The 25424-nt window shown below is 43.5% G+C and overlaps 1 protein-coding gene across 1 annotated transcript; it reads left to right on the forward strand.

Annotated features, from left to right (window-relative positions):
- The first annotated feature begins 32 nt into the window (after positions 1–32).
- LOC147648061 (RNA polymerase II elongation factor ELL2-like) lies at positions 33–23381 on the forward strand. The gene is made up of 11 exons (XM_086867808.1): positions 33–148; positions 10513–10697; positions 12850–12916; positions 14177–14418; positions 16481–16605; positions 17021–17111; positions 18445–18766; positions 20759–20825; positions 22445–22616; positions 23050–23094; positions 23233–23381. Exons 2-11 carry the CDS (start codon positions 10569–10571, stop codon positions 23329–23331), a joined length of 1359 nt encoding a protein of 452 aa, XP_086723934.1. The 5' UTR covers positions 33–148; positions 10513–10568; the 3' UTR covers positions 23332–23381.
- The last annotated feature ends 2043 nt before the right edge of the window (positions 23382–25424 follow it).

Consider the following 25424-nt stretch of genomic DNA (forward strand, 5'->3'; position numbering starts at 1 on the left):
GACAGCAAAACCTTTCACCTTCTGGTCACCCCAGGATAAGCAGTGAGGGGAGTAAGGTCACAACCCATTGCTCAGGGATGTCACAGTCCACAGGTTGGCCACATCAGCCTCCTCCACCTGGTGCTGTCACAGCAGACCTTCCATCCCTGTAGGTACATGGCATCAGAGAGAAAAAAAGGAATATAATTTCTTATTTCCAGCTTCTACCTTCCCATTTTGCTCCCCGCTTGGTCACCTGCACCTTGTGTCTGTGGCTGGGTGTCTCATCATGCTTTTAAAGTTCTCCCTGTGATACACTGACAGGGCACAGGGAAATAATTCAAAGCAGTGCCAGGAGGCATTAGTGAAATTGGCCAAATAGAAACTTTCTAACACAGTTTTGATTATTGGAAAACAGGCATTCTTTATTACACTGTGCTGGTCACTCAGAGGATCCCTCCTCTAATTGAGTGCCCCGAGTGTCAGGTGAACAGAGTTTTTATCGTACACACTGATTACATGTTCATTCGCTATCCCTTCTTACTTTGATGTATATTTATTACTTTATTTTACAAATTTGCACCCATTATTGGAAGTCCTTACAGTTCTTGGGGTTCCGTCTTCAATATCCAGTGTACTTTTTAGGTGGCTGTCCCTCGGCCCTCACTTTTGAGTAAGCACAATATCATTTTTTGCACAATAACTTCTGCTTTGTCAGCCTTGCAGAGCTGAGCTGGCATCCTGCTTTTGTTTTGCATGACTTCTGTTTGCCTAAGTTACATCCTTCATCCACTTCTTCAAGGCTGTGCTGCTCTGTTCTGTGGTCCTTACCAAGTCCCCCCTTTTCTTGAGATGAAGTTCCTTGTGGGAACTAGTTTCTTAATACTTCTATTTCATTTTACAGCATAAGGCCTTATAACAGGTATAGACTGCTATTTTAACAAAGTCCAGGTGTGTAAAGTTTGGTCCAGATTTCTTCAAATCCCCAGGAGATGTCATCTTGAGCTAAGGAGTTTTGGCTCTTTTGATTCTGGACTAATGTATCCACGATTTTGCGCTGTCCATTTCAATGCAGTAAGAGTTGGCAACAGAAGTTGGAAAGGTCCTATTTTGGCTGTAGCAGAGCAGTTCCCCAGTCTTTCAAGCACACCCAAGCTCCTGGCTGGAACTTGTTCCCTGGTATATCCAGTCCTGTTGATCTGGTATCTTTGGGTGACTTTACTTTTAAGATAGCTTTGGGAGCTGGGGGGAAGTTGAAGCTGCTGGAGGCTGATGGGACTTTTTTCTCCTGACCAATTGCTAGCCATTTCTGAGAACTCCCAGTGATTCTGACCATTGAAAAGTGAGATCAACTTGTGAATACCTATCATAAGGCTTAAGACTGGGAATTTCTCTTTCGGTTTCTGGCTTTTGAACAGGTAACAATGCTCTGGCTCGGCCTCATCCCCCCCAACCAGGCCAGACAAGGCCGCGGAGGGTGGGGGGAAGGAGAAGAGCGGAGGCGGCCGGCCTGACTTGGTTTGCAGTTTGTGCCACTGAACTGAAACCTGACTCCATGAACATCTGCAGCTTTCCAAGACTTGAACTCTTTTACTACCTGGATGAGACTTACAGATTAACCCTTTTTTCCCAGAGAGAGGGGAAGAGAGAGAGAGAGAGAGGGATAATCAACATGAAGAAGACATGATAAAACCATCAAAGTCAGTGAAGAAAAGAACTAAGTTTTAGATGAGGAAGAGAGAATAAGGAGATGCTTTAATAAGCTGAAATATTTTTCTGTTAAAGCTATGGAGATGGACAATAGTGTTCTGAAAAAAAAAACAAACTTCTTTAATTTATGACAGAGTATATTGTGGGGAATAGAGTGTTTCAAAGTGTGGATTTTGAGCAAAAGGTGGAGTAGTTGTGATACAGTGAGGTGCTGGAACAGAGGGGAGAAGTAATAGTTGAAGATTCGGGGCCATTAAGTATTGCCTTCAGCGAGGTAGAGGAACCTGGTTCAGGAACGGCACGGTGACCAACCCCAGGTCACTCAGTCCATTTGCACACAACACCAATGTCATGAATGGCAAAAATGGCATTTATTGGTGAAGAATTTGACACTTTAAAACCTAGGTTCACAGTGTCACTCCCATCTGGTTTCATCACAGCTAGGTGCTATTGCCTAATTACGAGGGTCATTACCGTAAACGATGGAGGAGGGGGTTAACTATCTTTCTGTTACATCCCGATATCTTTTGACCGCCGGGCCCTAGCTGCCCATAGTTAAGAGGCAAAGAAAAATCTTCTGTTTCCAGGGAGGCTTACAGAGACAGCTGAAGAGAACTTTTGCCTTTGAATAACTCATCCTTAAAAATAACATCCCTAGACTCATTTAACCCATAACACATCTCAAAGTGATGTGAAATAAGAAGAGACAACTGATAGCAAAATTTTTCCGGGCAGCTGGCATCAGAGAAATAGAAAGCTATAACAGAAGCAGTTTTCTTGTGAGAAACTCCATAAATTAGCAAAAGAAGACTTCTGTTTCTCTACAAAGACTGATGAAAAGACCATGGCAAGAATTGAGACTGTTATAAACACCGAAGTTTTTCGTCTCTATGTTGTCATGTAAACAAGAGAATGGCTAGGTAGTGAGGGAGAAAAGAGTTGTTCTGGAAGTTTTATTCTGGTTTCTTATTCTTGTAGTTTTTGTTAATAAACTTCCTTTATTCATTTTAAGTTTTAAGCCTGTTTTGCTCTTGTTCTAATCCATATCTCACAACAAAAAAATAAGTAAGTTTTCTAGTGATTTTTTAGTTGCTGCTTCAAAACCATGACATCTGGAGATCACCACTCCTAAGAGAAATGAGGTAATTATTCAGATCAACCTCTCCTTATATGTGTGTGTTTCCTGAAATGTGTGGTACTTGGTAGGGTTGATCATACTGCAGCCCATAGGGGCTGATTTTGCTGGTGTCCCATGGTTGAATTCTAATTTGAAGTAGAGCAACAGGTAAAGCTTGGACCCGTGCCGAGGAGGTTTCCTAACATATTTTGCCTGACTGCAGTTTGATTGTATGATTCATTCTTTCCACTTTGCCACTAGCTTGGGGCCTATAGTGAGCATGAAGATCCCAAGCTATTCCCAAGGCTTTCCTAACCTCTTTTAGCCCTTCTGCAATAGTGGGAACCTCTCTTTGATGACATTCCCAAAGGTACCCCAATTTAGGTATTACTTGGTTCAACAGTATTTTAGCCACTTCCCTAGAGTGGTTGGTGTGACAAGGGAAGTCTTCTGGCCAGCCAGAAAAGGTATCCACCAGAACTAGGATGGATTTATACCTCCATGTTCTGGGAAATCCAGTAAAATCCGTCTGCCACTATTCACTTGGAACACCTCCAGATTTTATGGCTCTTAGCACTGCATAGTGAACATTAGGCTTGTTTCTATTACAAACTATACATTTTTTGAGTCTTGATTGTACAATCTGAGCCATTTCAGACCCAATTATAGATTTTTTGCAAATTTTTCAGAAGTTTTTCAATACTCCAGTGAATCGCTTTATGTTTGCAATTTGCTATTTCACACAAGAGTGACCCTAGGACTACTCTTTGCCCAGTTAGGATGACTGCCAATCTTATGGATCAAACCTTGCTTCTACACTTTCAATTCTTTGACAATCCCTAGCACTATACTCTGTTTTTTCTACTGGGAGAGGTATCTCTGACAAGAGTGTTAAAACTTTGTTTTCTAACATGTCTTTTTCTGCAGCCTCATTGGGCTAAATATTTCCCCAGTTCCAGTTTGGTCTTATCTACTTGGTGTGCTCTGCAATGTCTGATGGCACCTTCCACTGGTTTCTTGATACTTTCAAGTTGAGCCAAGATTTGTTTTCTGTTTTTGATGGATGTGCCTTGAGATGTCAAAAGGTCCCTTTCTTTCCAGAAGTCCCATTTGCATGTACCACTCCAAAGCTTTATTTTGGGTCAGTTCAATTGTTAACTCATTTTCCTTTACCCAATTGCAAAGCTCAAGAGATTGGAATTAGTTCTACTTTCTGGGCAGAAACATCAGAGGGGAATGCCCCCAGTTTGATTCCCAACCTCGTGTTGTGGAGTCACTGCATATCCAGGTAGCTGGAAAGGAAGATTGAGGACATGGTCCTGTGTCAGCAGCTGCTCCTGCTGCCCACTCTGGCTTTGGCATTTGCTATGCTGCAGGTATGCAGGTGCAGCAGGATTTCCTGGGGGAAGTGGTAGCGCTGCTGACACGGCCCTGAGAGTCCAGGGGCCCATGGCTGTGCCCCCCAGCACAGGGGGTGAGCCACGGAGGGGCAGAAGGGGAAGGGCATTAGAAGGGAGAGAAAGCAGTGTCCAGGGGCTGTGTGAGGGAAATAACAATTTATGTCCTTTTGGTTGAACGAAGAGTTCCAAGAGCCCTGCTAGAGCTGCTGGTGGATTGGCCTCTTGCAGGGCTGGGGAGAGCCCTGGGGCTAAGGTCCCTTGTCCTTTTGAGGCACCAGGTCCACCTGGGCAAGTGGCCCCTGTTCCAGCCAGGAGCAGAGGTGCTGTTCCTTCTGCCCTGGGCAGAAGGACCTGCCACTGTCAGCCCCAATTGCCACAGGTCCTCCTGATGCTGGTCCTGCCCTGCAGGGATGGGCACAGGTGGGGAGTGGCTGTGAAACCCAGGGCAGGGGGTTTAACATGAACTGCTCTCAATGAGTTGTCTGGAAGTGAGAGTTTTCCTTTTTCTGCCAACCAAGGCTGTCAGTGTTTCTGTGTTTGTATTAATCAGAAAGATAAGAGTATAGCTTTGTGGTTTAATGGTGATCAAAGTGGTGTCTGAATTCAATTGATTTAAATTTTTCTTTTTTTTTTCAATGGCATTTTGTCCATGAAAAGTCTGCAAAACACGCACATCTTTTTGGAAGTGCTCAGAACCCACTGTCTGTGTCCTCAATACTAGCTGAGTGACCCTTCAGAACCTTGAACTGACTAAGCAAAGGCATGAACTCTTTTGTCTTTGTTTAAAGGAAGAAAAATACCAAACCTGGAAAATCTGATTTATTCAAGAAAGTATAACTCTGTTCATCATTCATTCAGACACCTGTGAAGCCAGGCCAATAATGCTCTCTTCAATGATTTAACGCAGCTGATTGACATAAAATCACTTGGAATTTTGGCCTCAACTGTCAATGGTATTTTGAATATGAGAAAGTCCATTTGGGGGAGGAACAGAATGCATTTGGACCATTCAATTTTTAAATTTTATTTTCAACACACAGATCCTCTCATTTTTCCTTCTTTAGCCTTAAGCATTAAAGTCAATCATCTGCAGCTTAAATGTAACTGTTTCTGCTTTTTTGCTTAATTTTTTTTTTTTTTTATGAGCTGAAAATATTCAATTGTAATTTGCTTTATAGAATTGTCAGTGTGGGACTGGAAAAAGACCACAGGACATTTCTCCCACCATAGATTTTTAAATATTTTAAAATATTTTAAAATCTTATTATAAAGATTATTTGGCAATATTTAATTTTTGCTTTCTTTGTAACTTTATTAAGTCTGCACTTTAAAACAAGCGCTACCTAGCAGGCTTTCAGTTCAATTACAGCAGCTGCTTTTCAGCTGGCTAATTTTCCTGTAGGACTAGACAAGGAAAGTAATCATTTGTGTAATAAATGGAATTGATTTGTGCTAACTAACTTGTAACTATTTGGAAAGTTCCTATTAGAAGCAATCAAAAGAATCAGTGTTACAAGGCAGATGTACCCCTTGACAGATGTTACAGATTAAAATTGAGATACAAGATGTAGTTTGGAAGATAAGTGATGTCCCAAGATGAAAACAACCTTGAAATAGACAAAATTAGAACAACTTTAGGCATTGGGCCTAAAAATCATTAAATATAAGACTAATTACGAGACTTACATAACATAACGCTTGGTACACACATGTAAACCTGTAAGGTTATCCAAAGGACAACGAGGAAGAGGAGAAGCCTTCGCCAAAATACCCCAAAAGAAGACTGAAGACCCCCTAACACCAAGTGAGGCATGAGCCATGAAGAAAAATGATGTGAAATCAGAAAAATGAGAAATAGGAGGAAACTTAGGGGAAACATTAATGAATATGTACGAGCATACAGTATGTAAGTTTAGCTTGAAGTGCTTTGTTTTGTACGTGAGGCAGGGTAAGAAACCCCCTCCGTACCCCGGTCAGTTTTGTACGTGAGGTGGGATGAGAAGCCCTCCCCGTACCCCGGTCGGTTTTGCTTATGCTTTAATCATACTTAATACTTACTGGCAAATTATATATATAAATTGTATTTTTTATTTAATTGTTTTCTTTTATTAAACGGTATTCTTTTATATCAAATTACTATTTAATTTACTAAATTCTATTCATTTTTATTTAAACTGGTGTTAACTCAAGGGACCTGGTTGTCTGAAATTCTAATTTCATTTATAGCACTTGGGAAATTGAGTTTTCCACATTGTTGCAGAGTAGGAATGGTATTCCCCAGTTTAGTGCTCACACTGAACCACCTCAGACCATGTGACACTCACTGACTTCCCCACCACTTTCCCTGTGGCAGGATGGAGAGGAGAAAACAAATAATTACAGATCATGGGTTGAGATAAGAACAAATTACTAGAAACAACAGTGAAACAAGAACACAAACAGTAACAACAACACTAAAAACAGAGTGTACAAGAGGTGAATGAGTCACATACGACCACAAAGGACTTGACATGCCCCATGACTTACAGCACACTGGCCAAGGAAGAACAAATCCCTTCCATTTCCCCCTGCCATGTGGGAGGTGGCATGCAATTACCCCAAGGTCCTGGCCATGCTCCTCCTGGCTGCTACAAAAGTTATCCCTGTCCTGGCTGGATCCAGGACACAGGATCTGCCCTGCGGGTCCTGGCTCCTGCTCTGGATGAGAGCCCCCACGGCATCTGTCCCGGTAAAAGGGACTTGAGGACAACCTCTCACTCACTGACATTCCCCCTCTGCCCCTGCCCCAGCTGCCTTTTTGCCTCCACCCCCTTTTATTGCTGCAGCAGTGCTTAGGAGTACTTAAAATGCTCCTTTCCAGTTTTATTTAAGTGCCTCGTTGCTTTACATTCTGACACAGACACAGTTTCCAGGTTGATGAGATGTACCTGAGCATGCAGATTCATCAGGGATGGTCAAACCAGAAACCTGTGCAAAGATGAGAGCACTTGTCCCAGAGATAATAGACATGGTCTTAAATTTTCATTTCCTATCATATTATTTTCTCCAGAAAGGATTGCAACTTGGTGAGGTCTTCCATAGAGCACTTCATTTAGGCTGACTTTTTCTTTAGAAGCCATGTGAATTGTGATTCTCAGAAGGGCAAGGGGAAGTGCTTGTGGCCAGTGAGTTTTCCTGACCAATTTTACTCCTTTGTCTTTTTAGACTCTGATTTGGTCTCTCAACCTGGCCACTGGGGTATGACCTCCATGGGCTAAGTAGGTCCCATTGAACTGGGAATGTTTTGCATAGGTTTTGTAGAATTTAAGGCATGAAAAGAGAATCTCTATCTGATGACATTCCAAATGGGATCCCCAACCTGAGTATTATTTCTTGTACTTCTCTAGCTTTGTTGGTGTGGCAAGGAAAATCCTCTGGCCGTGCAGAATACGTGTCTACTAAACCTAATAAATAGCTATATGTCTCTTATTGAGGTAACTCAAGAAAATCTCTTTGGCATTAAGCTCCTGCACTACTTCCCTTTTTTGTGATAGTTACTGGCAGTCTTCTGTAAAACTGTGCATTGCTCTGTAAGCAGATTTTACATTTTCTCTCTATACTTGTCACAATCCCTGTCAGCCTAGTGCTAAGTAGCTGCCTTTTCAAATTGTCTACCATGCTTTCAATACCCCAATGAGTTTCTTTATGTTTATCTACTACAATTTATCTCATTGCTTGTGGCACTCTAACTTGTTGGTTTCTTGCTACCCACCACCCTTCAGGATTCAATCAGGCATTAAAAGCTTTTGCCAATTGATTATCTGCATCATGGTATTTTGTGACTGGTTTGGAAAGGTTCACAACTTAGGGAAAAATTGCTTTGTTCTGCCACCTCTCTAGCAGTTTTGTCTCCTACTCAGTAGCTGATGCTGGCTGGTGTTTGGCTGAACTGGTGAGCTTTGCAGTGCATTATTGGTACTTTAGCAGGGAACTGGACACTCCCAAAGCTTTCCATATTTGATTGGAGATCCTGATTCCCTGTAGAAGGATCGAGAAACTTAGTAGGATTCACGGCAGTAGGTGTCTTTAGTGCCATGTCTTTAGTTCCAGGAGTACTGCCTGTTACTTTAAGATTCTGCTCAGGGATAACCAGTGACCTCCTTTTTGCTCTAAACCAGACACAAGCAGGTGCAGGACAGAAATTGACATTTATTTCCCCATTAATTTTCAGACCTATTCAATCAGTCAGGACCATGGGCCCTCCTACTCTGATGCACACAGGCCATCCCTCAAGTACATTGTTCAGTTCTTTTTTGAGAAATATGCTCCTTTCCACTGGTTCTTTCCTGCATTTCTAGTCTTTGAGCTAAAAATGGATCTACTGTGCAAGGTGAAGGCAGTCATGTATGAAGAGTGCCAAGAGTTCAGTCAATTCTGGTAACCCCAGAGCAGAAGTCATGAAATTTAATATATGAAGAGGCTTTTGGACATTCAGGAGTCCAGTGTAAGTCCTCCTTGATTTCCTTTGATGTTTCATACAAAGGCTTTTCCAATAGTCTGTAATTGGGGATCCATAATCAACACCATGCAGTCAATCACAAAAAAGGACACAGTTCTTTTCTAGATCTGGTGTTTGACAATTTGCTTTCTTCTTTTCTGTTCCTCAAACTACCCTGTCCTTGTGTGTGTGGAAGCCAGGAGACCTGACATGGACAGATATGGACATGGTCTTGTAGAAAAACACAAAAAAAAAAAAAAAAAAAAAAGACAAGATTTCTTGGGAAATGAGCTTTGGAAAGTAATACAGGACACATTTTCAATTACATGCTTTTGTTCCCTCCCCCTGTAATGACAAGACAAGGGTTTTGGTGCATGGTTTAAATCAGGAATAAGCTTGTGTATGGGGAAAATGCAAATATAAACCCAGTGTAAAATATTTTTCCAGATGTGTCAGTAACTTCAATGGCCACCAGTAGTCAGCACACCTATCAGCCTGTAATTGTGTTCAGGATCAGTGCAGGCTCTTCCATGTCAGCTCCTCCTGCAGGGCACGTGGGCGCCTGGGTGTGCTGCTGGCTTGCTTTATTTTAGGAGGCTGGGATGAGGAAGGCTCTGGGGGTTTTTGTCAAGGAGATGATATTTGAGTGACCGTGTACGTGCTCAAAGGCTCACAGACTGATCAGCCCATGGCAGGACTAACCAGTGCTGGGAGGGCTGCACCTTGCTGCCCTGCTTAGAGGTGTTAAGCCGCTCCTTCACCTCGGAGGCAGCCAAGTACAGCACTTTTGTGCAGAAACACTCTGTTAGCCCTGGTTTGCACTGCTGCAGCAACTGGGATGGTTGGAGCACCCCTTTCTGCACTTGGAAACCAGCTGAGTCATTCATGGGACAGGGCTGGGAATTCCCCACATTTGCCCATTTGGAATTCCCTCTGCCCCAAGCGTGTCACATCCCGCTCCTCAGTGACATCCCACCCAGCCTGGAACATGGAACTCCCCATTTCCAAGGACACGTGGCCATTGTCACCGGCACACAGCAGGCCCGCTCAGATCCTTCCGTGGCTGCAGCAAGAGCGGAGGTGTCACAGTGCTAGGGAGTGTTGCTCCAAATTCCTTGGTTCTAGCACAAGGTGATCAAGAGGCCAATCCACGCACTGAGTGGAGGTAATTCTTTACAGTTCTGTGCAGAAAGGGGGGCTCAGTGATAAATCCACAAAGCCACCGTGACAAGAATCAGAATGTTTTAGTATTTATACTATTTATCAACTAAAGCAATTAGTGTTCTTTGTCTCCAAGTTACCAAGTTCTTCTCATAATCACTATTCCCTCTACTGTTTGATTATGATCCTGTCACTTCTCATGCTAATTAGTCTGCATGTTCTGTCTCTCTGTTCTTAGTGAGAGCTTTCTGGAGTGAGTGGCCATGGTTTGCCCTGCTGCAATTCCCTTTTACCCCACCAGAGCTGATTCAGCACAGTTGCTGCTTTGGCTTTAGTAGTTGGCTCCTTGTCTTGGGGGTTCTGTCAAATGTCCTTGTGCCCATAAGTTCTGCATTCTTTGTGTCCACCATCAGTGGTACTTTCTTCTGCCCAAGCCTTGCTAAGCTCCCCTAGGTCGGAGATAACTCTTGCCTGTCAAGCCCGACACCTTCAAAAGGCAATTCAGCCAAGAAGTAATTTGCCTTTCCAACACCTGGCCATCACTTAGAGCTTGTTGGCTACTTTCTGTTTCATGGAAATAATCTCCCTTCTTGTTGATGAGCCTTGGAAGCCATAAAGGCCAAAGAGCAAAGAACACGTTTTCCTAACATCAAGTTTACATTTCCCAGATTTTTCAACAGAAGCAGTGGCTGTGTGGGAGCGGGAGCAGCCAAGGCAGAGCCGGATGGCCGAGCAGAGAGCCTGGGCACGATCCACCATGTTCCACAGGGCTCTAATCCACACTGCGCCCCGCAGGGCCCCCAGCACCACTGCCATGCCCGTCAGGGTGACCCAGAGGTCCCAGGACCAACAGGTGAGGGGTGGCTGTCGGGCTCTGGGCGTTGACACCGTGGGGGCTTGGCCGTGGTTTTGATGTCACGTGCTGCTGACCCTGCGGGTCCTGCTGTGCAGGGCTGGGGCCCCACTGGTGCTCCAAGGGCCCCTTTGAGGCAGCCGCCCCGCTAGAGGCGATTCACAGGGATGACACCCAGGAGGTGCCAGTGGAAGTCACAGGTTCCCTGATGGAAGTGGCTCTCAAGGATGACATGGAGGAGGTACCAGTGGAAGCTGGAAGTACCCCATGCTGTGACATTCAGTAACCTCATGCTCTGGGCATGGCTTTTGGTCCAAATGCATGGATTTCTCATTGTCCCATGTTTTTAATGGGGTCACTGAAAATGTAAGGATAAATGAAGCCCTTGAACAGGAATTTTTTTTGATATTAGGAGTAGCCATTACTTTATTCCTGGCTCTGGTGCACAGTGGAGAATTTCTGCCACATGCATGCCAATTCCAAAGCTTTTCCACTTATTCATACCTTTTTATCAAACCAAGAAATTACTGTTCATGGCTTCTAAATGACATCATTCTTTTCATTAACTACTTTTCTATTGTATTGGCTTGGATATTGGTGTCACCTTTCTCATTTCAATTAGCCCACATTTTTCAATCTGTTGATTAACTTTTTCCCAGATGGGTTGTTTTGAGCTCTGAGGCAGAAATGTTTTTATTAGTGTTTGTCTCCTGGTTACTCCAACATGTTCTTGGAGGGCTATTAGGCGTAGATTCCAGGTGTCCAGCCTTTTACACCTCAGGCTTTGTTCATTGAAGCTTATCAGGGTTAGTTTTGGAAAACGACAACTTCTGGTGATCTAACAATCCAGTTCTGACAGCTGACTGCCAAAAGGTTCTTAGCTACCTGCTCTCTAAAGTGGGAAATGACAGTGCTTAAGACTGATACAGTGCTTATGATTAATATACTGCTTATGATTAATTAAACAATTACTTACAAAGTTAATTAAGATAATTAGGTAGGAAAAAATGCAGGCTAAACAAACAATGAACAACTGCATAAGTAACTCAAGCTCATGTTTTGGTCGCTTACATGATTGGTTTCCCTTCTTCTATAAAATGCACAGATGCTCTTAGAGCATAGTCCTTTGTTAAGCTGATGTAAAAGGATGTGAAGTTCAGGGGACTGACTCCCTGTTCCCCTTCATGTCCTCTCCCTGTCCCAAGCTCTGCCAGTAGTGATGAATGAAACAGAAATATTAATGGAATTGTGTTGAGTCAGCACTTTGTGCAAGTGACATGGATGAAAGATGAACAGTCTCGCAAGCAAAATGTAGAAGGATTTCTAAAAGACTGCTGAATATTGCTTTCACAGATGTTTGCAAGTGATCCTCCTATTTCTTGAAAAGTTCAGGCCAATTTCAGATGAGCAGCTTTTCAGCTTCACTGACAGCCAGTTTTGCCTTCAGAATGAAGCCCTTGCATGGCAGTCAGGTGTTTTTGTTAAAAAATATGATTATGCCAAAAGACATTTTAGTGATTTTTAAGCTCCAGTGGAATGCAGCACATTCAGGACTAAATGATGAGTTCAAGCCAAGCAAGCCAAATTTTGTCACATATGACTAACTTAGGATAAACTGTTTCCATTTTAACATCTATGCAAATAATTGCATCTTAAGCTGAGGAAATGAGCAAGGGTTTCCATGCCTTTTACAAATGAAGTTGATATTTTGCAGTTGAAGTTGTTCTTGGAGCTGACTCCAGAATGGGTTTCCTAAGTTCCAAATAAATCCCAGTGTGGGGTCCTGCCCCAACTTTGTGATCTTTCTGTGAACCACTCTTGCCAGGTTTGTTAGCTGAGCGCTGGCCGGTTCAATTGCACTCAGACACTTGATTTCAAGGGAAGCTGGTGCCCATCAATTCCAGCAACTGGGAAAGGATGACTTGGTACTTGAATGCTTGGCTGCATTAGAGGCTAAGTGACGGTTGCTCTCTCAGGGCAGTTTTGTAGCCGGCTGCTTTCAGAGGGAGAATTGTGTCAAAGCAGCCCTTTGTAGTTGATGGGAGAGTAAACCTTTCCAAATTCAGCTCTTGTTTAAAATTAAGGGCCTGCTTAATCAGCAGGAATGGAGTGCGGGCTGAACGTTTTACAGAAGATTTCTTTTTCCATTTAGCCAAATACCAGAGAGGCGTCACACACTGGAAGTGCGCAGGTTGTCAAATTGTCTAACCCACTTGGAGGTATGGTTGCTTTTCATATTTTGCTCCATGTCTGTAAGACTTGAAACATGGTAACTCATTTTTGCAGCATATTCTTGAGACAAGGGGGTGTGTTCAGAGATCTCAACTGCGGGTGCTTTGCTCTTAGGTCAGCTTTGCAATCCCTTGTCACAATGGCATTCAGCCATTGGCCTGTTTCCCCCTGAGGAAGCCTGCTCGTTCTTCCTTGTTCCCATGCTGATTGACGGCTTGGAATTTTGAGCATTGAAGTCAAGGGTTGCACCACTGCAAGCACACTGGGCTAAACCATTCACCTTAAAAGGAAATTGAAAGAAAATGACTTTGAGGAAGTTGCATAGAGAATTTCATCAGGTCAATATGCAAAACTTTGCTTGGTTTCATTTTTTGTCTTGGTCATTATTAGGTGACTGTTGCCACAATACCCTCTTGGGTTCTTTTCAAGGCAAGTGAAAGGAAAGTCATGATGTCATCTTCCCCATGGATTTTGTCATTTCCCACAAAGAAAACACTCCAATGCGCTTAGGTGGTGTCGTTTGTTTTTTATCTGTTGTGAGTGCTGTTTCCCCAAGGAGCCTGGCTCCAGGCACACACAAGGTGGACATTGCCATTGCAGGCACTCAGTGGTGCTGCCTGCAGCAGTGAGCTGAGCCAGGCACAGCCAGCTGCCCTGAGAAAAAGGAGCTCTCACCTGGCTGTGGCTGCAGTCCCCTGCCTGCAGGGACATGCCTGCCACTGGAAGGGCAGCTCTTGCCCTGCTTTAGCTCAGTCTAGAGCATTTTATGGCAGCATCATCCTGGCTTTTTGGAGAGACAAAATTCACCTTGCCAATTTCTCATTGGGGATGTACTGTTTCACATGTGAATGATGATTTGTGTGATTCTTGGTGGTGATTTACATAGATCCTAAGGGCATATTTAACATTTAGTGACTGGGGTCTGAGGACTGGCAGTGGTGGGACAATCATGGAACTTGGGGCCACTTTTGCTTTGGGCTGGCACTGAGAAACACAGGTGAGACAGAACTGGTTGCTGGTAGGCTACAGGGTGCCTCTGCAGCATGCTCCATGCAGTATCAATTAGGGAGTGGGATTTGTCACAGAATCAGAGAATGGGCTGAGTTGGAAGGGATCCACATGGATATTTAAGTCCAGCTCTGTCCCCAAGAATTCCATCATCCTTTGAAATCAAGTTTCTTGACTTCTCCCAACCTCCCATTTCACACTTCCTTTACTCTTTTCCTTTCCTTTGGGAAAACAAGCAGATGTCAAAAGAGCTGAACTGAGCACTTCATGTCCTGAACCAGAGGAAAAAAAAGCAAAGCCCATGAAGCCTGCAGACAGCGAACAAAATCCTTGCACTGCTGTTTATCACCAACCCTACAAGGACAGGGTGATTCACTTACTTGCTCTGAGGGCTTACAAGAAGCCAGAGTTACTCGCTCGCTTGCAGAGAGATGGAATCAAGCAAAAGGACAAGGGTACCCTTGGAAAGATCCTCCATCAGGTGAGATTGTGGAGTTTGTGACGGCAATTTTTCCACAGTACTCCTCTCTTCTTCCTCATTTTCACTTGTTTCCTTCACCCTCTTTCAATTAGAAATTAGAAACTAAGCAGTGGCTTATAGAATGCTCCATACACCTAAGTTCAGTTTGTCCATCAACATAGTCCAGATGCCTCAAGCTGCAAGTCCATGCGAGGAAAAGGAAACAAAACTTCAAAATATTTGAGGTCTTGGTGTTTTGCTAGAATAGCTGGCAATGAGTAACACTTTGTAAGGTTGTTGCTGCTCATGCCTGTTTTAATCCTCTCTCTTTTCCTAGCACTGTTGAACTGTTTCATGCAATAACTTGACAGGGGTTCCTTGATTTTGTGAAGTGGTTTGTAGTCGTACCTAAAATTTCCTAGGACAAGTTTGAGAGGAGAGACGTTTGGAAAGTGCACAGGGCAGCATTTCCTTTTAACAGAGTTGGTGACCTCTCAATGGTACTTGGCTTCTGCTGGGATCTGTGAGGATTGCCTGCCAGGAAAAGGTGTTTCAGGCAAAAGCTCCATGATAAAGGTGGTAGCCCAAATTTGAGCACAGGGTTTCTTTCCTGTCGTGTAGATTGAGTCTTCATCTTGCTTGGAACAATGTTATTTAGTGCCTCCTCCAGTGCTGCTCTATCTTCTACTGCTATTTCATTAGGATAAACAGTTAGAAGATGCACACCCATGGAAAGATGCAGTAGTTTTGTCCTTCTGTTTTAAATATTCCCTGTTCCCTTCAGCTAAATGTCAAGTAGGAATATTTCTTTTTTAGGTAGGAAAAATTGTTTGGAACATAGTCAAGGCAGGAAAATTCAGCATAGACACAGTTTCAGTTGGTCCCACAGGGACTTTTTAAGAACTTGATTGAAGAATTTCATTCCTTGTCATTCTGAAGTTTATTGCTGTGGTTGCTCAGGGCAGTGGCAGAGTTTTTGCCTGCTGAAGACACAAATTGACAATTTCATGAAAGCCATATTCTACCATCCCAAGTGAGGAAGCCCATTTAGATTTCAAATAGATTAGAAAAATTTCACAGCTCAGCTCCTTAGAAGGTAGAGGGTAAAAACATTTCCTCCTGTTCCACTGCAATGTTTAAGATTGCTTTGGAGGTAATGTCCTGTAGGAGGTGTGAACTGCCTCAAGGTACTGGTTTGCATTCTGAAAGGGCTGTGTGAGCACTGCACACTCAAATGCCTTGCTCAGGCTTTTCGAGATAGCAGAGCAAGTGGGAGTTTCTTTTGTATAAATGTAAAATGGGAAGCCTGAGCTGGCTGAGATGTGGTACACACACTCTTGCTTCCCTTCAAACACAACCTTAGTTCTGATTTTAAGACAGGAATTCCTAATTCAAAGTAGCTTTGTTACTTTTACATTTTTTTAAACTGTTGACAGACAGACATCATCACTGACCCAAATCAGCAATATTTAGCATGTTTTCAAGGAGAAAAAAAGGGTAAATTTTTACAGATGGTGGTGATGTGTTGATCATGTATTCAGTGTGTTGTAGGGGTCAAACTTTCCTGTGGGCTTTTCTATGGAACTCGGAGCAGGTGTGAAGTGGTGAAGCCTAAACCAGCCCTTTTGATATTAGTGATCTTGAGGTTTTACTACTGCATTTTACCTTTTTGAGTAGACTTGGTAGTTGTCTTGAGGAAGATATGAAGCTCGCTGGTTTTCAAAGGAATACAACAAGGCATGTGCATGGTCTTCGCGTGGCACCACTTTGCTGGAATGAACCCTGGCTCTGCCACATGAAGAGGGACTCTGGGCCTGACCACAGTTCTATCTTGTAGCACTACATGTTGGTTTCCAAGGAACACTTGCTAGATAGAAATAGAATTATGTGGTTGTTTCTCTTTGGTGAAACTTTAATATAGCTGAAAACTCATGCAATAAGGGAATCATTCATCTCTCTACCAAAAGATGTTGTTTAGTTCAAAGTGGGTGTTCACAAATCATTGCTGAGGACCAATCCTATTGCTTTAGTTTACATACAGCACCCATCATGAATGGTTGTTCTCTTAAATGTCTGCCTGTAGGTAGCCAACCTGAATCTAAAGGATAATTCCTACAGTCTGAAGGAATATCTGTTGGAAAGCATTCAGAACAATTGGCCTGGCTATACTGATGTAGACAGAGAGAATTTGAAGTTGATACTTTCCAGGTAAGTTCAGTCTTTAGGGGAAGGATAAGAGTCTTTTCAGAAGAAGGCCCTAGGAAATGAAGCCTAGATTCTTAGAGTACGCTGAGGTAGCAGGGACCCATTGGGATCCAACTGATGGCCAACTCCTGGCCCTGCACAGGACACTGCAAGAATCACACCATATGCCCAGGAGTGTTGTTGAAACACTTCTTGAAGCCTTGCTGCACTGACCAGTGCCCTGGGGAGCCTATTCCAGGGCTCAAGCACCCTTTGGGGCAAGAATGTTTTGCTGACATCCAGCCTAAAGCTGCCTCAAGTCATCTTCATGCTGTTTCCTTGAGTAATGACACTGAAGGTCAGATTTACCAGCAAGGAAAGACTTATGGCTGTTGACCATTTAGACCTTGTTGCTTGAACTCTTGCACCATCCTTCCAGAAAAACAGCTCCATCTCACAACACAAGCAGCACCAGCCAAGAGTCATCTCTGGAAGCTTCTAAGAGAGATGCTTCAGCAAGGCCTGCTCAGGTAGTTTGTGCATTTTTAACATTCTGGAGTGTGTATGAAGTTGCAGCACACTTGCTAAATAGCTTTCACACACTTGCTGCTGGTGTAAAAGCTGTGGTGGGAATGTGCAGGACCTGGCCAAAGCACGTTAATCAGTAATTGTGACTGCTGGCACAGGAAGGCTGTGATCAGAAGAGAGGCTCCTGCAGGGCTCGAGCAGCGGCGTCCTGAGCCAACTTGCTGCTCTGCCTGGAGCCTTGAGCTCAGTCTCCACCCTCAACTCATTCCCTGCAGAAGGGCTCAAAGGATTAGCTGTGCCTGTGTGACAGAAGCACATGAAAAATCTACTGTACATGAGAGGATGCAGCATGGTGGAGCAGATGGGGCCCTCACACTCTCTTTCCCCTTTCTCTCTCTTTCACTCTCTCTTTCACTCTCTCTGTTGACTCCAGCTCCAGACTATGCACATGTCAGGACCAATGCAGGATCTCCAGATCCTTGATATTCTCTCTTGTGTCTCTCTTTTTCCTGCCTTTATTTTTCTCCTGTCTCACTCTGCCTGGGCACAGCATGGCTGTCCTGTTCTACTCCATCCTCGGCCCTGAAGTTTGCAGTGGGAGTGGGGAGCTTGTGGCCGTGTGCTGTGGCTTTGGAGCCAGCACCTTTGAGAAGGTCCTTGGGAGGTGCTGAGAGATGATTGAAGGGCACTGAGGAAAAGTGAGGGCCCCTTAGTCACCACTTGTGAAACTCTCTTATAAAAATTTCAAGATTCCCAGCTATGAGCTTTTGAGTGTGAAGTGTGGGGTGGCTGCTGGAGTGAAGGTCACTCTTGTTGAAAGCACAGGAATTCCTTACATGTGACTGAGGTTTTTGTTCAGCCTGATGAGAATTCACAAACATCCCACCTTGTACTGACAGATTGTGACAGTGAAGATTAATCCCGTCTTTACCACATAAAACCTGAAGCGAGTCAGATGCCTCTTTAGTAAATCATGTGGGTGTGTGACAGCAAAAGCTGAGTCTCTTCCTGGTGTGTACTATTGGAAATTGAGAACTAGACAAAACAGACCAGACCTCTCCCTCTGTGGGGAAACCTTTGATAGAGGTGCTGAAGGGAGTGTCTATCTCCCACAACTTGGAGAAAGACTTGCTAAGTCTTAAGATGAGAAAGTAGGAGTGAGATAGAGAATGTATTTACCTGCAGTATTTCCTGGTTTCAATGTTGTTTTCAGTTAAGATGTATTTTCAAGCACTGCCAGTTCAGAATGTTACTTTTTCAGAATGGGAGAGATACCTGATCTAGAAAGATAAATATATGGACATAGATGAATGAGTTCTTTGGTTATTGTTGCAGAAACGGCCTCTGGCTTCTGACTTTCGTGGTCCTGTGATGAGCAAGAAGCGGAGAATTGCTCGCCAGCTCAGTTACAACCAGCCAGCAGCTGATGGCCACTTCTCTTCCTTGCTGCTGCCTTCTACATCCACTTCCACTTTGAACATGTCTCCAAGTGTTGGCTCCGTTTCCCCCTGCACCTGTGAGGTGCAAGAACAAGACAAATTTCAGAGTTCTAGCATCCCAGAGCCTTCTGGGGTGCAGGAGGAGATCCCCAATTCTAATGGAAAGAAAAACCAACTGGGGAGGCTGAAGCAGTTGTGTCCCTCAGAATTCGATGAAGGTATTAATGTGCTGCCTTTCCTAAGTCCTGGGTGGATAACCATGGTGTAAAGATTTGGTTATTAAGAGAAGCTTCTGCCCAAATTAAGGTGCAAGTGCAGCCCTTTTCCAGTGTCAATAGGAAAAATGTTATTTAACAGTTAATACAAACTAGGGAGATAAAAAGAAATTAGGGAAGAGGGGCAGGGTGGGGGGAAGAGAGAGACATTAAGTAGGAAGATATCAGTACCACCTGGATTCTGTGTTGTCCAATTGGTCCTTCTTCATTCTGGTCTTCTTGGTGGTGGGGGTTCCCAAGTTGCTCTGAAAGTACCACCTTTATACTGGATCCACAGGGTGCTCACAAATGTTCCCACACCTTGGGCTAGAAGTGATGGAAGCATTTATTCCCTTACCCACAGTCTCTCCAGTGGAATGTTTGTCTGGTGACCTAACTGCAAACCTTCAGCACTGTTAGGCCAAGGCTGGTGCTTTCCTTCATTCCATCTGTGCTTCTCTTAAATTCCCCTTGTGCTGCCTTATCTCTTATGGGAACATCCTTCTTGGACAGTGTTCTCAAGTAGATAATTGTGTTCTTGCACCTGCTGAAAAGGCAGCTTTGAAGGCTGCATATATGAAGGCACTGCTATACATTTCTGCTCTACCATTATTCCTTGCTTGATGGTCATGAAAAACCAAGATTCTTTTTTCTGCCATTGCATTCCATTGTAACTCTTGGTTTAAAAGACAGCAGCAGCAAAGGCCAGAAATCTGTGCTGCTGCAACCTTATCTAAAACTACCTTAATTTTTAGAAATTCTCCCTCTGTAGTGCAAAACCAATCAAGAAGAAAGAAATGTCCAATAGATTGCTGTTTGGAGAACCTGGTTAAAAGGAAGAGCCAGGCGTTAGAAAGTCACAGGGATTGGATTTTTTCTTTTCATTTGATTTCTAGTAAACACACAGTTGACTCAGACAGTTGATTGAGCCACCATTTTTTCCATCAGCAGCTTTTCAAGTCTGCATGCTGGCAATAGAAACCTGTCAGACATTTACTGCAGACTAGTTTACTGAAACATGTAAGCATCTCAATGATTTCATCACTGTTTGTTGAACTCAGCCTTTCCATGGAAACACAATGGAAGCTACAAAACCTGGACTGTGGTTTGCTGGAGTTGTAGTTTGAAGTGGCCTGGGAGCTCCTCTCCATCCTAGCTGCAGAATTTCTTTCTTCAATAGGTCTAGAAGTGGTACAGACTGAAAACAGCATTGAAAAGCTAACCAGAAAATCCACAAGGAGCACTTGATTTGTCATCAGAGGGACACACCCAGTAGGGCAGAGTTCAGTTGCTTTGTTAAATCTATGTCTTATCCCTTTTGGAGGTTGAGCTTGCAAATGACAAGGATTTTTTAGCCTGGAGGCATGTCTGCTCTTGTATGTGGTACTGTGCTTGTAGAGACAGGTGCCTTGAGACGGTCTTTGCACATTTCTTCTGTACATACACATGGTAACTGCAAACCTTGAGATGTCTTTTGGAAAGATTCCTGCTTGAGTCTCTAAAGATGTGAGCATTGTTCTTCAGAAGCGAGCTAGAAAATTCTGCCCAGCTGCTGTTGGAAAAATCTGTACTGTGTTTCAAGTTGGGGCTTAGGCTGAAGCTTTTGTGTGGACTGAGCCATGAGAGCAAATGCACTTTTGGAAATGAAATGCCCACCCCAAAGCTTACCAGCTGTATTGAACATACTGTGACTATTGCTATTTCTGTCCAGTTTAATTACCACTTTGACACTTCTGTTTATACTTCTGCTACACCATGTAGCAATGCAGAACCTGTAGAATAAAGTGGCCATCCTCTTTCTAAACCCTGGGACTGGCTACTGTGGAGAAGGTCACATGTGCCCTCCTATGATAAAATGCTGTGAGAAGGAAGCTCTAAAAGGACTTGTTCAAGTCCATCAAGTGGGTGTTTTTGGATATCTAAAGACCTTATAATTAAGATCCTACTTTTCTGCAGGCGAAACAAAAGATACTTCCATTGCCTCTACATGCTCTGCAACAGCCAACCAACCAGACGACTTGAGGTGAGTAAAATTGCCATTAACTCTTGCCACTCTCAGTGGGGTGCAGTGTCAAGCTGTTTCCTGTGTGGAAAGGATAAGTTGGGGAAGGTTTGGCTGGGCCTCCAAGGCTCCAAGCTGAGATGAGGCCTGGAAAGGCCTGGAAAGGTCCTTCCTTGCTGCAGTGCAGGTGCCCAGGGCCAGCTGCAGCAGTGGTGCTGCATCCCGTCATGGGATTTGCAGTGCAGGAGGGGAGGGGGAAGTGTGTGTGTGTGTGTGTGGTATAAAGCAGTGGGAATTGCTCTCAGGTTCTGTCAGAGCTGTGATGTTGGCAAGGGCAGTCATGCCTCCTGCAGCCCTTGGGCTCTGGGGCAGCTGCGGCCTTTGGAGCAGGTGCGGCAGGGCTCTGGCTCATATTGGATACAGCCAGGGATGTTCCGTGGGGAGGCTGAGGGCAAGGCGGGCCCTGCAGGGGAGCAGCTGAGGGAGGCCTGTGGTAGGGCTCTTGCTAGGGGATGTCCCTGGGCAAAAGCCAGTAGTCCAGGCTATTGCTTCTCTGCTACCTCCCAAAATGTTGAAAGGCCTCTGCAGTTTTCTTTTCAAAACCATGCAGCACACCAGTCAGGTGCAGCTGGCCTGGGGTGCATCAGTCATATATGTTGTCTGTCTTGGTACTGAATTTCAAGTTGTTAAAGATTTCCTGCTTGTAAATATTAATCTCAGATACTTTGAAGGATTCATTCCCATGAGGAAAGAGTTCTTGTCATCCAAAAAGAAACCGGTCTTCAGGACTAGAGCAGCAGAAGTACTGGTGTGGCAATGTTGAAGTGATATCTATTATTCTCATTGCCACTTCATCTTGGATTTGTGTCATGAGTTTGTTAGAACTGCACTTGTGTTGATTTGAGGGGGAAGGGAATGAAGAAGGCTTTACTCCCATCAGTGGCTTCAAGCATTGATGAGTTTTGCCCTCCTTAAGAGCTGATGTGGTTTGGGGTTTAGTTGTGGTTTCAGACCAGTCTGCAGTTTGTTCTTGTGCCTCTGATACAAGTGCCTCTTTTCAATGGTCAGTGATGTAACTGCAGCTCACTAGAAAAATGAAATTTTATCCTTAACTCTGCTTTGCTGTTAGACAGACAAAAATGGAGCTTAAAAGTCCAACTCTGCACCCAGTTCAACAGAAATGCAGTCCCTGCCAAAATAGTATTGCAGATGGATTTTCAAAAAGAAATGTAAATGAAAAAGTTTTCCTACCCAGAAAGAAGATAAAATTAGGCAATGTTTCTTCTCTCCCTGAAGATGCTGTGTTTGTTAGTCCTTTGACATTGGAAATCAGTGCCGATATTTCCTAAATGTGATCCACTTGCTAAGGAAGAGAACCTCTACAATATAAAACAGTAGTTCCTAGGTCTCATAGAAATGTGGCAGATTTTTAGAGCTACCTGACTTCATTCTCTTGAAGCACATCAGCTTGTTTGTAGAATCATTGAGACCCAGAGTGACTGACTGAGAGTTTGGTGGTCTGTGTTTGACATTCACCACGTGCTTGGTGTAACAGTACAAGTGTGCTTTCTGGAATAGAAACATATCAGAATGTTCTCTTAGAGTACACTCCTAGAAAAATAGTCTGATTTTTCCGTTAGAAAATACGTAGCCATAGTCTCCTTGGACCAACGCCAGCGCTACAAGGATGACTTCAGTGCAGAGTATGAGGAATACCAAAATTTATATACTCGGATTGACAAGATCAGAGAGCACTTCACACAGCTTCAGGAACAATGGAAGTCTGTGACCGCAGGCTCTGAAGCCCATCAGGTAGAGAAGGATAAAGCCATGAAGACTGTGCTTCATCAGAGCAGTCCTTTGGATTCCCTGGAGCTGCTCAGTGAGATGCAGGGAAACTGAGGAATTGGCATATATGCTCAGACACTGCTTGGGCTGGGTCAGATTTTTCACAAGACCCTGCCCATAAAACCCTGTTTGAGCTGTCTGAGAACAATCCGTAGGGTGAGAGGTGTCCCAAGCAGAGTCTTAGAGCATGTGCTCCTTCTGGTGCCTGTTGAGAGGCTCAATTGCAGATCTTGGGTGATACTGGGAGTTGGGGATTTGTTGTTGCAAACCTCCCAGAAGAGTGGTGGCTCACAGAAAAGAAAATCACGGGAGTCAAACGGAATGTATTTGTAGTGCTTTAGTAAAGTTTGCATTTTATGGTGGTAGTGAAACATTCTTTGTGTGTTTTTTCTTGAAGATGCTACTTCATCGAATCCTAGCAGATTATCAGCAGATACAACAGGTATGTTTGACACCAGATCTGCAGAGCGTGGTTACTGCTGAGTCTGGCTTAAGGCTTTTTTAAAGCAAAGCACATCTTGTAAACTCTACAGAAGTCTTTGCCTGCCCTATTTTTTTTTTTTTTATTTCTCCTTCATAGGGTAGCCCCAGCTACTTTGAAATGAAGAACAGGTGCCTGTACCTCCACAACAAGCTGTCACATATTCAGAGCCTCATATCTGAATTTGACAAGCATTAAGTGGAGTCCTGGCACCAGGCAACTGCTTCAGCCAGAAATATCTATGAACTCTGGATTTTTGATTTAAACCAGAAGATTAGGTTTTTAGGCTTATTTACATTAGTGTTGAACAGTAGGTTCTGTTAGCAATAAAGAGTAGGTTAATTCCAAAAAATATAGGATTAGTTCAAGAAAATTTAATAAGTTTAAGAATTTCAAATATGATAGTATTGAACTTTAAGAATAAAGAAATTTCCCTTGTGACAACTCCTTCTCTCATTGTTACTTGTATCAAATTGAAGTGGCTTTTTTCTTCTGGTTAATTATTTTCTTCAAGACGTATGTTTGTCTAGTGAAATAAATTTATCAGGAAAAGGTTGAAGCCCAGTACCTCTACTATGAGGTTGCCCACATTTTAAGAAAATATTAGAGGAAATGGCAATTCTTTATGATACATATAGGGGTGTTTTCCAACTGTTCTCCTTAACGCACACTCTTTGCCTTAAGTGGTCCAAAGAGTAGGAGTTTGGACAACCCCCTCCCCCAGTCAGCTTGTTTGGGAGGGTTACAGAGGAATATGTTATGGGCTGCTCTAAACTGTCAGCTGAAGCAGCTGCCAGGACTGCCTGGAGATCATGGCCTCATCTTGTCAGTGAGCCAAGGAATATCCAGATCCTTTGCAAGTGTTCTATAAAACACATGGAGAAGTGTTGGAGGCAAGGCTCATCAACAGATTTTAAAGAGAAAGTGGCTTGAAATGTCTTTATGGAGACTCTGTTTGTTTTGTAGTTTTTTCCAAAATAATCTGTCACAACCAGTCTTTCTAGAGAGACACAGATGTTGATTCCTGCACAGACCTAAAGGGATTTTGAAGTCTTGTCTTTTACCTAAGTCTCGTGCCATTAATTTCTTCAGGTGAAAGGGTAGAGGTGTGTCCAGCAATGCCATAACCTTCTTCTGGGGAAGGATATGAAATTGACTGAGGAAGGACAATATTTGGGAACACTCAAAGGGGCTGTGAATGCCCCTTTCTTTCTTGGAGACTATTTCACCAATTCCTCAATTGTCTGCATGCCTACAATGTTTAGCCCCCTGTATGTGAGACATCTTGGGGTGTTTTGTGATTGAACACCTGATCCATTGTTGCCCTTCTGTTCTTTTTCAAGTGAAATTCAAGAACATGCCACCTCTATAAATCCTGACATCTCACTATATTGGAGACAGTGAGGTAGTAACGACATGGAGTCTCTTGTGATTTGAACAGGAGAGCAAGGTTTATTACTGCAGATCTTGTTTTATAGACAAGTATGCAAAGGTCCAGAAAAGTTAAATTCTTATTGGTCAGTAAACTAAGACATTACCATCATTGGTCAGTGGTCTACACCACCCCTTGACCTTCTCTTGCAATAAAACAAGAAACTGAAAACACCTGCAAGGCTGTCTTCTATTTCTAATGATTATTTTGATTCCTCCTTATGATTTCCCAGGCTACTTTCTCATTCAAGCCTGAGAAAGTTATGTGACTTGCTTTTCCACAGACACTGGGTTCCCTGCTTGCTGCTTGCATTTAGCATCCACAGCCTGAGACTTGGGTCTTGCTTTGTCTGGGCCAGGAGCTGCTCCTACAGCTCGTCAGTGCAGCAGCACAAGGAACGGTGACATGGGGAGCATGGGGTGAATTCTGCTGGGGTGCCTTCCCTTGGGCACTTGGGGACTGCTGCTGGTGGACGGAGCATGCAAGAGTGCTGCTGTTGAGAGTGTGGGCTGAGACAGGTTTTACAGGCACATCCTTATTCTGGGTCACATTTCACTCTTGCTGTCAACTGCCTTTAGGATGTGTAATGTCCACATACTCCTTAGACCTGTGTGTTTCTGGCTGTCATTTCTGTCCACATCCCTAAAAAAACAAAGGAGAAATAAAAAAACAGTCTATGCCAAACAGGAAGAAAATAAAACCTCAACAGCCTTATATGGAAATATGGGAAAAGAGCTTCTGAATATTACAATTAGAAAGACACCAATTCAGTAAATTACAGTTGCTTTATATACCTGTTAAAAATGATTGTATGAGCTTGGGAGGTTTGGTGTAGCTTGGATTTAAGTCTGCAAGTTCA

Source organism: Cyanistes caeruleus, chromosome Z (assembly GCF_971803275.1).
Source record: "Cyanistes caeruleus chromosome Z, bCyaCae1.hap1.1, whole genome shotgun sequence".
Classification (NCBI taxonomy): domain Eukaryota; kingdom Metazoa; phylum Chordata; class Aves; order Passeriformes; family Paridae; genus Cyanistes; species Cyanistes caeruleus.